General features: G+C 39.4%; 1 protein-coding gene across 3 annotated transcripts in view; it reads right to left on the reverse strand.

The window, feature by feature from the left end:
- Window positions 1–12608, reverse strand: part of tiam1b (TIAM Rac1 associated GEF 1b) — a 97289-nt gene that overhangs the window by 46377 nt on the left and 38304 nt on the right. For all 3 annotated transcript variants that reach the window (XM_049466963.1, XM_049466964.1, XM_049466965.1), the window contains exons 2-5: window positions 8681–8758; window positions 7160–7616; window positions 3779–4135; window positions 444–641 (exon numbers count right to left, since the gene is read on the reverse strand). In XM_049466963.1, coding sequence (XP_049322920.1) covers window positions 444–641; window positions 3779–4135; window positions 7160–7606 — 1002 coding nt within the window. In that variant the 5' untranslated portion in view covers window positions 7607–7616; window positions 8681–8758. The remainder of the gene's footprint in view (window positions 1–443; window positions 642–3778; window positions 4136–7159; window positions 7617–8680; window positions 8759–12608) is intronic.

The raw sequence follows: 12608 nt of genomic DNA on the forward strand, positions 1-12608 counted from the left end.
TGAAAGATCTGGAAAGGGCCCATGTGATCTGCAAGCTGGTGTTCTGAAAAACTAAATTACAGCACTATTATTTGGAGTGAGGTACCAGTATCTTCTAAAGGCCAAGTCCTAAAAACGGGGGATTCCTAAGACAGGAATCAAAGTGCGCATCCTAAGATCACACTCCAAAAAGATCACAGTCAAAAAATTAAAAGGAAAATTAACAGGCTTTTCAATGTTATATGATTTACTAGAGAAGCATTGTTCCAGGAAAAAAATACCAAATGTTCCAAACATAAATGTCTTTTTTTTGTGCTATGTTTCGAAATATTGCCCGTTTAACAGTTTATATCTACTGATCATAATTCTAACCAATGGCACCCCCTAGTGCTCAGTAGTCTCTGTGTGTAACAGTGTGTAACATTAAACGGCAAAGTCAGACTACCCACTTCTACCTGTCTTACCTGCACACCTTCTCCAGCTCCAGCCCCGCTGCTGCTGCCACTGTCGCTGCCGGCGAAGGCACCCCCTACTGATGTGGAGTAAGCAGAGAACGATGCAGACATTGCCTTATAGCGGCGGGGCTGGGGCACCTCGCTGTCTCCAATCAGCCCATCAATCCCACTGTCCTCCATCTCGCTGCCGTCACCCGCCGTGACATCCTGCACACACACACACACACACACACCCATACAATTACTATTAATGCTGTTACTATAAACCCGGTTATTATCAACCCTGATACTCTGTTAACCCCTGTTAATTTAAACCCTACAACCTTCAAGCATGTTATTTCCAGTCCTGTTACTTTAAAACCGTTACTTTTAGTACTTTTAGTTTCAACTTTGTAACATTAGGCCTTTTTTTCCCTCATGTTTTGTGCACCTGATATTCTCACAATTTAACTTTTAAACATTTGATTTACAAATACTTACAAACATGCTACTTCCAGCCCTGTCACACCCCACTCTGTTACTTTCAGTTCAGTTATTTTTAATCCTGTTATTTTTAATCATGTCACACTCCACTCAGTTATATTAAGCGTAATTACATTCCACACTGTTACATTCAGCCCTGATACACACCACTCTGGTACATTTAACCATGTTACACGCCACTCTGTTACATTCCACTCAGTAACTTTCAGCCCTGTTGCATTCCACTGTTACATGACTCTGTTACATTAAGCCTTGTAACATTCCACTTAGTAACTTTCAGCCCTGTTACATTCAGCCCTGTTACACACCACTCTGTAACGTTCAGCCCTTTTACATTTAGCCCCGTTACACACCTTTAAGTTACATTCAGCCCTGTTACAAACCATTCTGTAACTGTCAGACTTGTTACATTCAGCCCTGTTACACACCTCTCTGTTACATTCCACCCTGTTACATTCCACTTAGTATTTTCAGCTCTGTTACACACCACTCTGTAACATTTAGCCCTGTTTCACACCACTCTGTAACATTTAGCCCTGTTTCACACCACTCTGTTACATTCCCCTTTGTTACATTCATCCTTGTTACATTCAGCCCTGTTACATTATACCCTGTTATTTTCGACTTTGTATTTTAAACTCAAGCAAGGTTCATAAAAACGGAGTTAGTCAATATGATAAAATCTAAACTGACCTGTGGGAAACATTTAGGCAGTATGTGGCACTAGTGTGCCCCCTGTTGGAAGTCTAGATATATGTCTAGGGCCAAACACATATTTTAAAGTATATATTAAAAGAAATACTGTATTAAGATTTAGCCCATGCTGAACCAATCACAGCATCTCATCTTCCAGTAGGATCTTGCTGTCCCTGAATCTGAAGCCCATCTCCTACCTGACCCACGGACCCCCCAGAGTCCTCAGACGCTGAAGACATGCTGTCAGAACGAGCTACAGCCGCGTTAGCAGCTAGCCTGGGAGTGTTTACAGAGTATAGTGTGCTGCATGTGTACAGTACAATACCACCCTGTCCTGCTGCTACACACACTCGCATACACACACACACTCACACACTCAAACAGGGGGCAGGGGCCGCTGGGAGATTACCCACCAAAACCGGCATCTACTGAGGGTCACATGACCCCCACAGGCTGGCGCGGCACACCATTCATCTCTTCTGTGATGGAGGCACACTAACAAAACACACACACACACTAACACATTAACACACACACACACAAACACAAACACTTTCCTGCTTCTCTCTCACACACATATTTCCTAGTGTTTTCCCATGTCACTCGGCCCTCATTAGCATGAGAAAGGAGGTAAACGCTCCACAGATCAGTGCGGATCTTCAGTCCAAGCTTCACCAGAGAGAAGCTGGAAGCATGCAGAGAATTCAGCACCACTAATCCTATAACATCCATAAGGATGCTGGTTCAAATCTCTGTTCACTGTGCCAAAAAGGGGTAACTTGGCCAAATACCAAACTCTCCCAGCTTCCTTTTATCTCACATGTAGGATCAGGAAGTTTGTTTTTTGGTATTTGCAGTAGCTTCAGAGTTTATTAGTCTGAATGGAGGTTTTTAACAAATATCCCATAAAAAAGGTTGTCTCAGATGTGGGTTTGCGACTATTTTAATGGAACAATTGGCCAACTACACAAATACGGTAAGCTAGCTGTGTTGTTGGAGATGCTGCTTCGTGTATTGGTTAAGTATCTCTTAGCATTTAACTTGATAAATAGCAGGATGTGTAATCACTGATAGCAAGAGCCAGTTGAAATTCTGTGTAAGATTACAGGAAAGATTTCTATCCGTGCTTCATTCCTGTTACATTTAGCCCTGCTTCTGTCACATGTGTTACTGTCAACTCTGTTCTTTTAAACGCTGTTCATTTAAAAAAAAAATACTTTTAGCAAGGTTACTGTCAACTCTTTTGCTTTCAGTCCAGTCCCTTTCAGTGCTATTACTGTCAACTCTGTTACTGTCAACTCTTCAATTATTAACTCTGTTATTGTCAATTATGTTACTTTCAACTCTGTTATTGTCAACTCTGTTACTTTAAACTCTGTTACTTTATTCTTTGGTACTTTAAGCACTGTTACTTTCAGTGCTATTACTGTCAACTATGTTACTGTCAACTCTTTAAATATCAACTCTGTTACTGTCAACTTTTCAAATATTAACTGTTATTGTCAATTCTGTTACTTTCAACTCTGTTATTGTCAACCCTGTTACTTTAAACTCTGTTACTTTTATCTTTGATACTTTTAGCACTGTTACTTTCAACTTTGTTACTTTCAACTCTGTTGTTGTCAACTCTGTTACATTCAGTACTATTAATGTAATCTCTGTTACTTTCAACTTTGTTACTTTCAGACCTGTTCCTTCCAACTTTGTTCCTTTTCCTTTCAGCTCTATTGTTGTCAACTCTGTTACATCCAATGCTATTATTGTCAACTCTGTTACTGTCAACTATGTTGCTTTTAATCATGTTCCTGTCAGTTTTGATACTTTTAGTCCTGTTACTGTCAACACTTTAATTATCAACTCTGTTATTGCCAACTCTGTTACTATCAACTCTGTTAATCTCAGCCCTGTTACTGTTAATTCTGTTACTGTCAGCTCGTACCATTAACTCTGTTACTTACAACTCTGTTACTTTCAGCCCTGTTACTGTCAACTATGTTACCGTCAACTCTGTTACCGTCAACGCTGTTACTGTCAACTCTGTTACCGTCAACTCTGTTACTTTCAGCCCTGTTACTGTCAACTATGTTACCATCAACACTGTTACTTACATCCCTGTTAATTTCATGATATCATGATATGCACATTCTGAGTGAAATCACAGATACCTGTATGGTTTGTGCCCGTCTGCCCTGCATGGCACCCTGGTAGCTGGTGAGCCCCTCTGACAGGCAGTGTGAGCGGCGGCAGGGCAGGGTGAAGGCTCCGTAATTCGTGCCGTCATCATCACATGGAGAGAGAATCTTTTCCTCCTCGCTGTCCGCCCCCATAGCGCCGCTCTTGCGGCGTTTAGCGTAGCGCCCGTGGCTCTGCGGTCCGTACAGCTCATCCAGTGAGTTAGCCCGTGTGGAGTCCGGCACGTCTGCGATCTCCTCCATACTGGTGAGGTTCTCCAGACTGGCGTCAGACAGAGAAACCTCCAGAGAGTCCTCCCTCCACATATCCGCAGACTTTGAGCGCTTCGTCTATCATAGAGAGAGAGAACAAGCTAGCTAGAACAATTATAGTATCCAGCATGAAGTTCTAATAACAATCATATCCAGAATAGTATCCAAATTAAAGTTCTAAATCAATTTAAAAATTAAAATTAATATTCAGGATGAGTTTCTAATACATTCTTATGCATTGATTGGTCTGGTAATAAAATGAATACACAAAATGAGATCTAAAAAAATAAATTATTTTACTGTCAATTTACAGTCTTTTTATTTTTAGCCCTGTTACTTTGAACTCTACTACTATGAACTCTGTTACTTTAACTCTGTTACTTTTAACTCTGTTACTATGAACTCTGTTACTATGAACTCTGTAACTTTTAACTCTGTTACTACGAATTCAGTTACTTTTAACTCTGTTACTTTTAACTCTGTTACTACGAATTCAGTTACTTTTAACTCTGTTACTTTTAACTCTGTTACTATGAACTCTGTTACTACGAATTCAGTTACTTTTAACTCTGTTACTTTCAACTCTGTTACTACGAATTCAGTTACTTTTAACTCTGTTACTATGAACTCTGTTACTACGAAATTCTGTTACTTTAACTCTGTTACTTTAACTCTGTTAGTTTTAACTCTGTTACCATGAACTCTGTTACTACAAATTCTGTTACTTTTAACTCTGTTACTTTTAACTCTGTTACTATGAATTCAGTTACTTTTAACTCTGTTAATATGAACTCTGTTACTACAAATTCAGTTACTTTTAACTCTGTTACTATGAACTCTGTTACTACAAATTCAGTTACTTTTAACTCTGTTACTATGAAATCTGTTACTACAAATTCTGTTACTTTTAACTATGTTACTATGAAATCTGTTACTACAAATTCTGTTACTTTTAACTCTGTTACTTTTAACTCTGTTACTTTTAACTCTGTTACTACGAATTCATTTACTTTTAACTCTGTTACTATGAACTCTGTTACTACAAATTCAGTTACTTTTAACTCTGTTACTTTTAACTCTGTTACTACAAATTCTGTTACTTTTAACTCTGTTACTCAACTCTGTTACTACGAATTCAGTTACTTTTAACTCTGTTACTATGAACTCTGTTACTACAAATTCTGTTACTTTTAACTCTGTTACTCATAACTCTGTTACTACGAATTCAGTTACTTTTAACTCTGTTACCATGAACTCTGTTACTACAAATTCAGTTACCGTATTTTTCGGACTATAAGGCGCACCGTATTATAAGACGCACTATCAAAGAACGCCTATTTTCTGCTATTTTTCCATACATAGGGCGCATCGCATTATAAGGCGCGTTAAGTGACACTAGAAAGGGTGCCTATATCAAAGTGAACAGGGGTGGCGCCATGTTTCCCTTCCCCCACCGGGGGTGGTCGCTTGCCGGTGGAGCGTCTCAGTATATATAAATCTAGCTCTTTCAAAGTCAAACGAGTGCTGGATATTAATCTACACAGATTCCTCTCCTGAAAACTGTTTATTTGGGTGAGTAACGTGCTTCAGTTTATTTACAGTAAGCTTAGATTTCCAGATGTCCACTAAGGCTTGCTGCACCAGCGTTAGCATAGCTATCCGCTAGCACGCTAGCTAGTCACCTAAACTAGTAAAGTTAACCCAAACTTAAACGACAGCGTTACACTGAGTAATCCTGCGTGTTCTGGTAAGACAGTGAGATATTAGCTAGCGATTCGTCCCCCGTAGCTTGTTTTAACACTGTAAACAAGCAGATTACAGGCTGATAAAACTCACCTCTGAGAGAGTTAGCGCTTAGCATCTAGCTAATGCTAGCCAGGCAAAGCAGCACAGACTTACAGGCCGATAACTCACCTCTGAACGGTGAACGCTTAGCGATTAGCATCTAACTCTAATAATACTGCTCCAGCAGTATTAAAAGTGCTAAATTTAGAAAATACTGATCTCTGAACAGTGAAAAAGCTAGCTAGCTAAGCGGTTAGCATCTAGCTAATGCTATTGCTGCTCTGCACGGAGTGTGTGTTTACTGCTCCTTACACCTGACGGGTAAAATTTAGATAATACTGATCTCTGAACAGTGAATAAGCTAGCTAATGCTATTTGCTGCTCCAGCCTCGGAGCTGCACGGCTCTGGACTCTGTATAGCACTGAAACTCTGTATAACGCTGCACGGAGTGTGTGTTTACTGCTCCTTACAACCTGACGAGTAAAATTTAGATAATACTGATCTCTGAACAGTGAATAAGCTAGCTAATGCTATTTGCTGCTCCAGCCTCGGAGCTGCACGGCTCTGGACTCTGTATAGCACTGAAACTCTGTATAACGCTGCACGGAGTGTGTGTTTACTGCTCCTTACAACCTGACGAGTAAAATTTAGATAATACTGATCTCAGTGAATAAGCTAGCTAGCTTAGCGGTTAGCATCTAGCTAATGCTATTGCTGCTCAGCCTCGGAGCTGCACGGCTCTGGACTCTGTATAGCACTGAAACTCTCTATAACGCTGCACGGAGTGTGTGTTTACTGCTCCTTACAACCTGACGAGTAAAATCCATACAAAAGGCGCACCGTATTATAAGACGCACTGTCAATTTTTGTGAAAATTAAAAGTTTTTAAGTGCGCCTTATAGTCCGAAAAATACGGTACTTTTAACTCTGTTACTATGAACTCTGTTACTACAAATTCTGTTACTTTTAACTCTGTTACTCATAACTCTGTTACTACGAATTCTGTTACTTTTAACTCTGTTACTATGAACTCTGTTACTACAAATTCTGTTACTTTTAACTCTGTCACTCATAACTCTGTTACTTTTAACTCTGTTACTTTTAACTCTGTCACTCATAACTCTGTTACTGCCAACTCTGTTACTCTTAACTCTGTTACTTTCATCCCTTTTACTCCTAACTCTGTTACTTTTAATCCTGTTACTTTCAACTCTGTTATCTTAAACCTTGTTCAGTCCTGTTACTTTTAGTTCTGTTACAGTCAACCCTGGATTATAAAATGATTTTTTATTTTATAAAAAAAATAAAAAATTTACAGAATTCTTCTTGAAGCCGCTGGTGTCCCGGGGCGGGGAGGATTTGGCGCCCCCGTGTGTCTCTGTGCCGTCCTGTGTGCTGTCCTGTGTGCTGTCCTGTGGGGTGGCTGAGGTACCGGTGGGGTCAGTGTGGAAGGTCATGGGCCGCAGGTTCATGGCCACTCGGTCCACCCAGATGGGGCCGCTGAAGTCCGGCAGGCCGCCATCGTTGTCATCAAAGGGCTCCAGGCCGTGCTCAGCGAGGGACTGAGGGATGCTGGGAGTGCTGCTGGAACGCGTGCTCGTCTCGGAGTTCCGGTGTTCCGGCTTTCCGGATGAGACATGTCGGGAATGATACGACTGCTTTCCGGACAGACGCAGCGAGCGGGACACGCGCTTCCGCGACAGCTGCCGCTGCCGGTCGCCATAAAAGCCATGGCTGCCACACTGACTCTCCACGTTACCCATAGTTCAGAGGCTGTAATGGAAATAATACACATTGCTTAATATTTACAGTACTGTGAGAAAAGAAGTGGCCCCTAAATATGTAGTTTTAGCTTTTTTTTCCTTATGTTTTTAAATGATAATTTCAGTTATTAAGGGGAAATAAATCTAGTCAAACCAACCTGACCCTGTGTGAAAAACTGTTTGCCCCCTAAACCTATAACTCAGTTGAGCCACACTTGACCACTCTTCTTTACAATATTGTATTAATTCAGACACATGGGGGGGGGGGGGGGGGGTTCAAGCATGAAAGTCCTGTTTAAAATCATCCCACAGCATCTCACTCAGACTATGATGAGGCCACTCCAAAACCTTCATTTTGTTTTTGTTTTTTAAGCCATTTAGAAGTGGACTTGTTTGTGTGCTTTGAATCATTAAGGTCACAAACTTATGGTCGGATCTTTTAGCTGCTTCATATTGTCAGACAGGTTCTTTTAAAGGATTTCTTGATTCTACAGGTCTGGCAGTAATCAGGCCTGGTTGTGGTTAGCAGTGAAATTAAACTGAGCTTTTCAAAAAAGTGTGACTAATCAGAGTTAAATGATGTATTTACTTACTCATGTTATATTTGTCTGATATTAAAATGTGTTTGATAATCTGAAAATTGTCAGTACGACATAAGAGCAAAACCAAAATGAATCTGTAAATGAACACTGAATATTGAACCATCATGTAATATAGAGTTACCATGTAATTAATTATGTTGTTACACAGGTAACATCATTTATAATCCACAACTGTATAGTTACTTAATAAATAGAAAAAAGTTAACATTCAAAATATAACTGTACTAACAGTAATGCAGACTGCAGTTTCTTGAAAAAAAAAAAAGAAACATATGTAAATACTTCACAGCTATACTAAAATACAACTAAATGCATTTTTAAATACTTGGAAAACATACTAAAAATACATAAATACATAAAAACATTAAAATGGTCATTCCAGCATTAATGTGGCGTCCTCACCATTTAAGGTGAAAAGGGAGAAAGGAAAACTTGATCTGTGTTTACTGGTAAGTGAAGTGTGCTGCACTACCTGTGCTGTAGCTCCAACATCAGCAACTCAAACACACACATCGCTGTGCTCTTCACCTCCACCTGCTCCAATACACACCTGAGAGAGAGAGAGAGAGAGAGAGAGAGAGAGACAGAGAGAGAGAGAGAGAGAGAGAGAGAGAGAGAGAGAGAGAAAGTGTGGAGTAGGTAAGAACATGGAATATGATCTCCCCAAAGTGGGTGTAATTACTCAGCCTGTCCACCAGGAGGCTCCATAATGCACACTGCTCTCTTGTGATTGAGTCTTTATGACGATATACAGTACCAATCAAAAGTTTGGACACACCTTCTCATTCAATGTTTTTCTTTATTTCTCTATTTAATTTATTTTCTACAGTGTAGATTAATATTAAAGACATGAAAACAATTAAGGGACACATATGGAATTATGTAGTAAACAGTAAAAAAGTGTTAGTCCTCCACATTAATCCTCCCCATTAAACCTGATGAACTGAGATGGTGATTTGAGGTGATTTAATTGGGATGAGATGGAGCTTCACAGCGTGAAGGAAAAGCTGCAACTATTGTTCAGCACCTCCAGAAACTCCTTCCTTCCAGATGCTGAGAAAACTATTCCAGGTGACTCTCCCTCATGAAGACACTGAGATTAAAATCTCACCAAGAGTCTGCAGATCTGTCCTCAAAGATAAATGTGCTACTATAAACATATTCTGGTTTGTTTAACACTTTTTGTTTACAGGATTACACTGCATGTGTTCCTATATAGCTTTAATATAGTCTTCAATATCAAATGTACAATGTAAAAATCATACATAGAAAGAAAATAACACTATCCAAACTTTTCACTGGTATTATATACAGCTCTGAAAAAAATAGAAGACCACTTTTTAAAAAAACCTCTGGAATATAATTAAGAAGATGGATGATCACAAGCCATCAAACCAAGCTGAATTGCTTGAATTTTTGCACCAGGAGTACAAAAGCAGTGTGTAAGACTGGTGGAGGAGAACATGCCAAGATGCATGAAAACTGTGTTTAAAAAACAGGGTTATTCCACCAAATATTGATTTCTAAAGCTCTGCATCTTTTTTGTTACTTCAGCCATTTCTCATTTTCTGCAAATAAATGATCGAAATAACAATGTTTTTATTTGGAATTTAGGATCAATGTTGTCCGTAGTTTATATAATAAAACAACAATGTTCATTTTACTCAAACATATAGCTATAAATAGCAAAATCAGAGAAACTGATTCAGAAACTGAAGTGGTCTCTTCATTTTTCCAGAGCTGTATATGATGCCTGATGCACATTCTGCTCCCAGTGTCTCCTCCTCACTTTAACTAATCTATAGTTTCTCTCTCTTTCTCTTTCTCTCTTCTGAACAGCTGAGGGGTTTATCAGCATCTCGCTGCTGCAACCTCAAAAATGCTGCAAAAATGTGTGTGTGTGTGTGTGTGTGTGTGTGGATCTGACCTTGGCTCACACCCAGTTTAGTTTAATAGCCAAATCCAAAGCGATCCACCACCCCAAAACATCTGGACATTTTTAAATAACATTAATACCCTTCTGATTAGACTCTGCACTAAAAGCTGGAACATTGCTGTGAGGAAGATTTGATTGCATTCAGCCCCAGAAGACTGAGTATCAGTAAGTTCCAGAACCATATTGATGGATGTTGGATGTTTAGTTCTACAACTGTAACTCATCCCAATGGTACTGGGTATTGGACTGCACACAAAACTACAATCCAGTGTGTGACTACCCCTCTATATCACCCTTTACACAGAGCTCTGCAGTGTCCCCCACATGAACCCAGGCCTCGATCTGTACTGACTGAAATAGGGTAAGCACTAAATACTTAATACAACTTATTAATTGAGTATTCTACAGAAAATTTCTTAAATTGAGTAATCAGGTACAACACATTTCTGCTTGGTTAAAGAGAAATCATAAATATGCAAAATAAAATAAGACTTAATTTCACTTAATAATGAATGACCAACTGGGTTTCTTTTTTAGATAACCGTTTTATTTTTTTTAATTCTTAGTGTTTTGGGCGCTTTAAGGAACTTCTACAATGGTTTGAATGCAGAGTCGACTCACTGAGTGAATCAGTTCTTGAATCGAGTGCAAATGGGAACACACAGCTTTCTTCTGCTTTTACAGAATGTTCAGAGTTTATACTGTTTTTCACCACTTTACAATGTTTACACTACATTGTTATATAGAGATTAACACCGCTTTGCAACTGTTTACATTGTTTTACACCAGTTTGCACTGTTTTACCCTGATTTTCACTATTTTACACTGATTTCAACTAGTTTATGCTGTTAACACAGTTTTAATCCAGTTGATCCAGTTTCAGATTTTGAACAGCTCTACACTAGTTTACACTGTTTATACCATTTTAACATCCTGAGACACAGACTTTTGCTTGGTGTGCATTTTTCTTTCTCTTAGCTATTTGGGATTAGTAGGACATAACAAGTATAAAAAATAAACTTTGTACAGGAAGTCTTTTTTTTTTTTTTTGCAAAAAACAATGTCCTTACATGGGTACAGTAGTTATTTTAAAGGACCATTAAGGATTATATTTGACTAGGATGAATCATCAGATTGCTGAGTATAAGCACTCGCAGCTGGTGTCAGCAGAGCTTTAGCCAGTATTTTCTTACTTGAACTGTGTGTTACATCACTGTGATCTGTGTGGGTTGTGGCCACAGAATCTGCCCACCACCATTTGTATATATATTCTTATACATTTATATTCATATTCACTGATCAGCAATAATGGATCAGCTGGCAACCCGTCGACTTCCACTCTTTGGACGTCGACTTCCAACTATATATGGTTGTTTTTTCTAGTGAATCATCATTTCTTCTTGAGCTACAAGAGAGAGCACATCTATTCTCTTCTACACAACCATGGACCACAGATTCCTTGCAGTGATGGTGCAGCAGCAGAACATACTCCTCCATGTGCTGGACCATACCGGGAGGAGGAGGAGGCGGCAGCAGGAGAGGACTGTATGGGTCAGGCCTTGGATTGTACGCCGGGTGGAGTTTGGACTGTATGACCGGCTGATGGTAAAGCGATGGACGCCAGAAAAATATTTTTATGGACGTCGACGTCCACCTGTACGTGCCGTCCAAATATTCCCTTAAAATACGTCCGTACTGCGTCTAAACATCCACTAAATTACGTCCATATTAGTCGCTGTCTATTCCGAAAATTTTGGGAGGTACCAAAACCACTTTTGCGTCTAAAGTGGACGGCAAGTCGGCAACGTCTAAACTACGTCCACTTGGACGGTGCCGTCCAAATATCCACTAAACTACGTCCAGATTGCGTCTAAATATCCACTAAATATCCACTAAACTGCATCCACTGAAATTTGGACGTATTTAAGTGGATATTTAGACGCAATCACAGTGGGACAGGGCCTTTAACACCAGTTTACACAGTTTTTAATGGATTTATGCTTACTACTTAATTTGACACTTTATATTTTACACCAGTTTATACTGTTTACACAGTCTTAACTCAGTTTGCACAATTTACATTACCTTACCAGATTATACCAATAATTCAATTTTCATTCAGATTAAAATCTTATACATGTTGCACATTATAAACAATTAATAATATCAGACTTTTTCCCTTCCTCTCTCCCTTTTCTCTCTCTCTCTCTCTCTCTCTCTCCATCTATCTTTCTGTCATGCCCCTCTCTATCTCTTCTCTATAAATAAGTGAGAGCTGGAAGGTCTGCAGAGAGAGTGGAGAGAGATGTTCTGCAGAATTAAAGCAGCGTTTAAACCCACAGTAAATCAGCCTGCGGTGAGGAATCAGCACCGTAACGCCATCTGCACACCAACACACATCACAGATCATGTGATGAACACATAATGCCATCATGTGGCTGCTGAGATTTGTTTGGTGGGGTTT

Source organism: Astyanax mexicanus, chromosome 18 (genome assembly GCF_023375975.1).
Source record: "Astyanax mexicanus isolate ESR-SI-001 chromosome 18, AstMex3_surface, whole genome shotgun sequence".
Lineage (NCBI taxonomy): Eukaryota > Metazoa > Chordata > Actinopteri > Characiformes > Acestrorhamphidae > Astyanax > Astyanax mexicanus.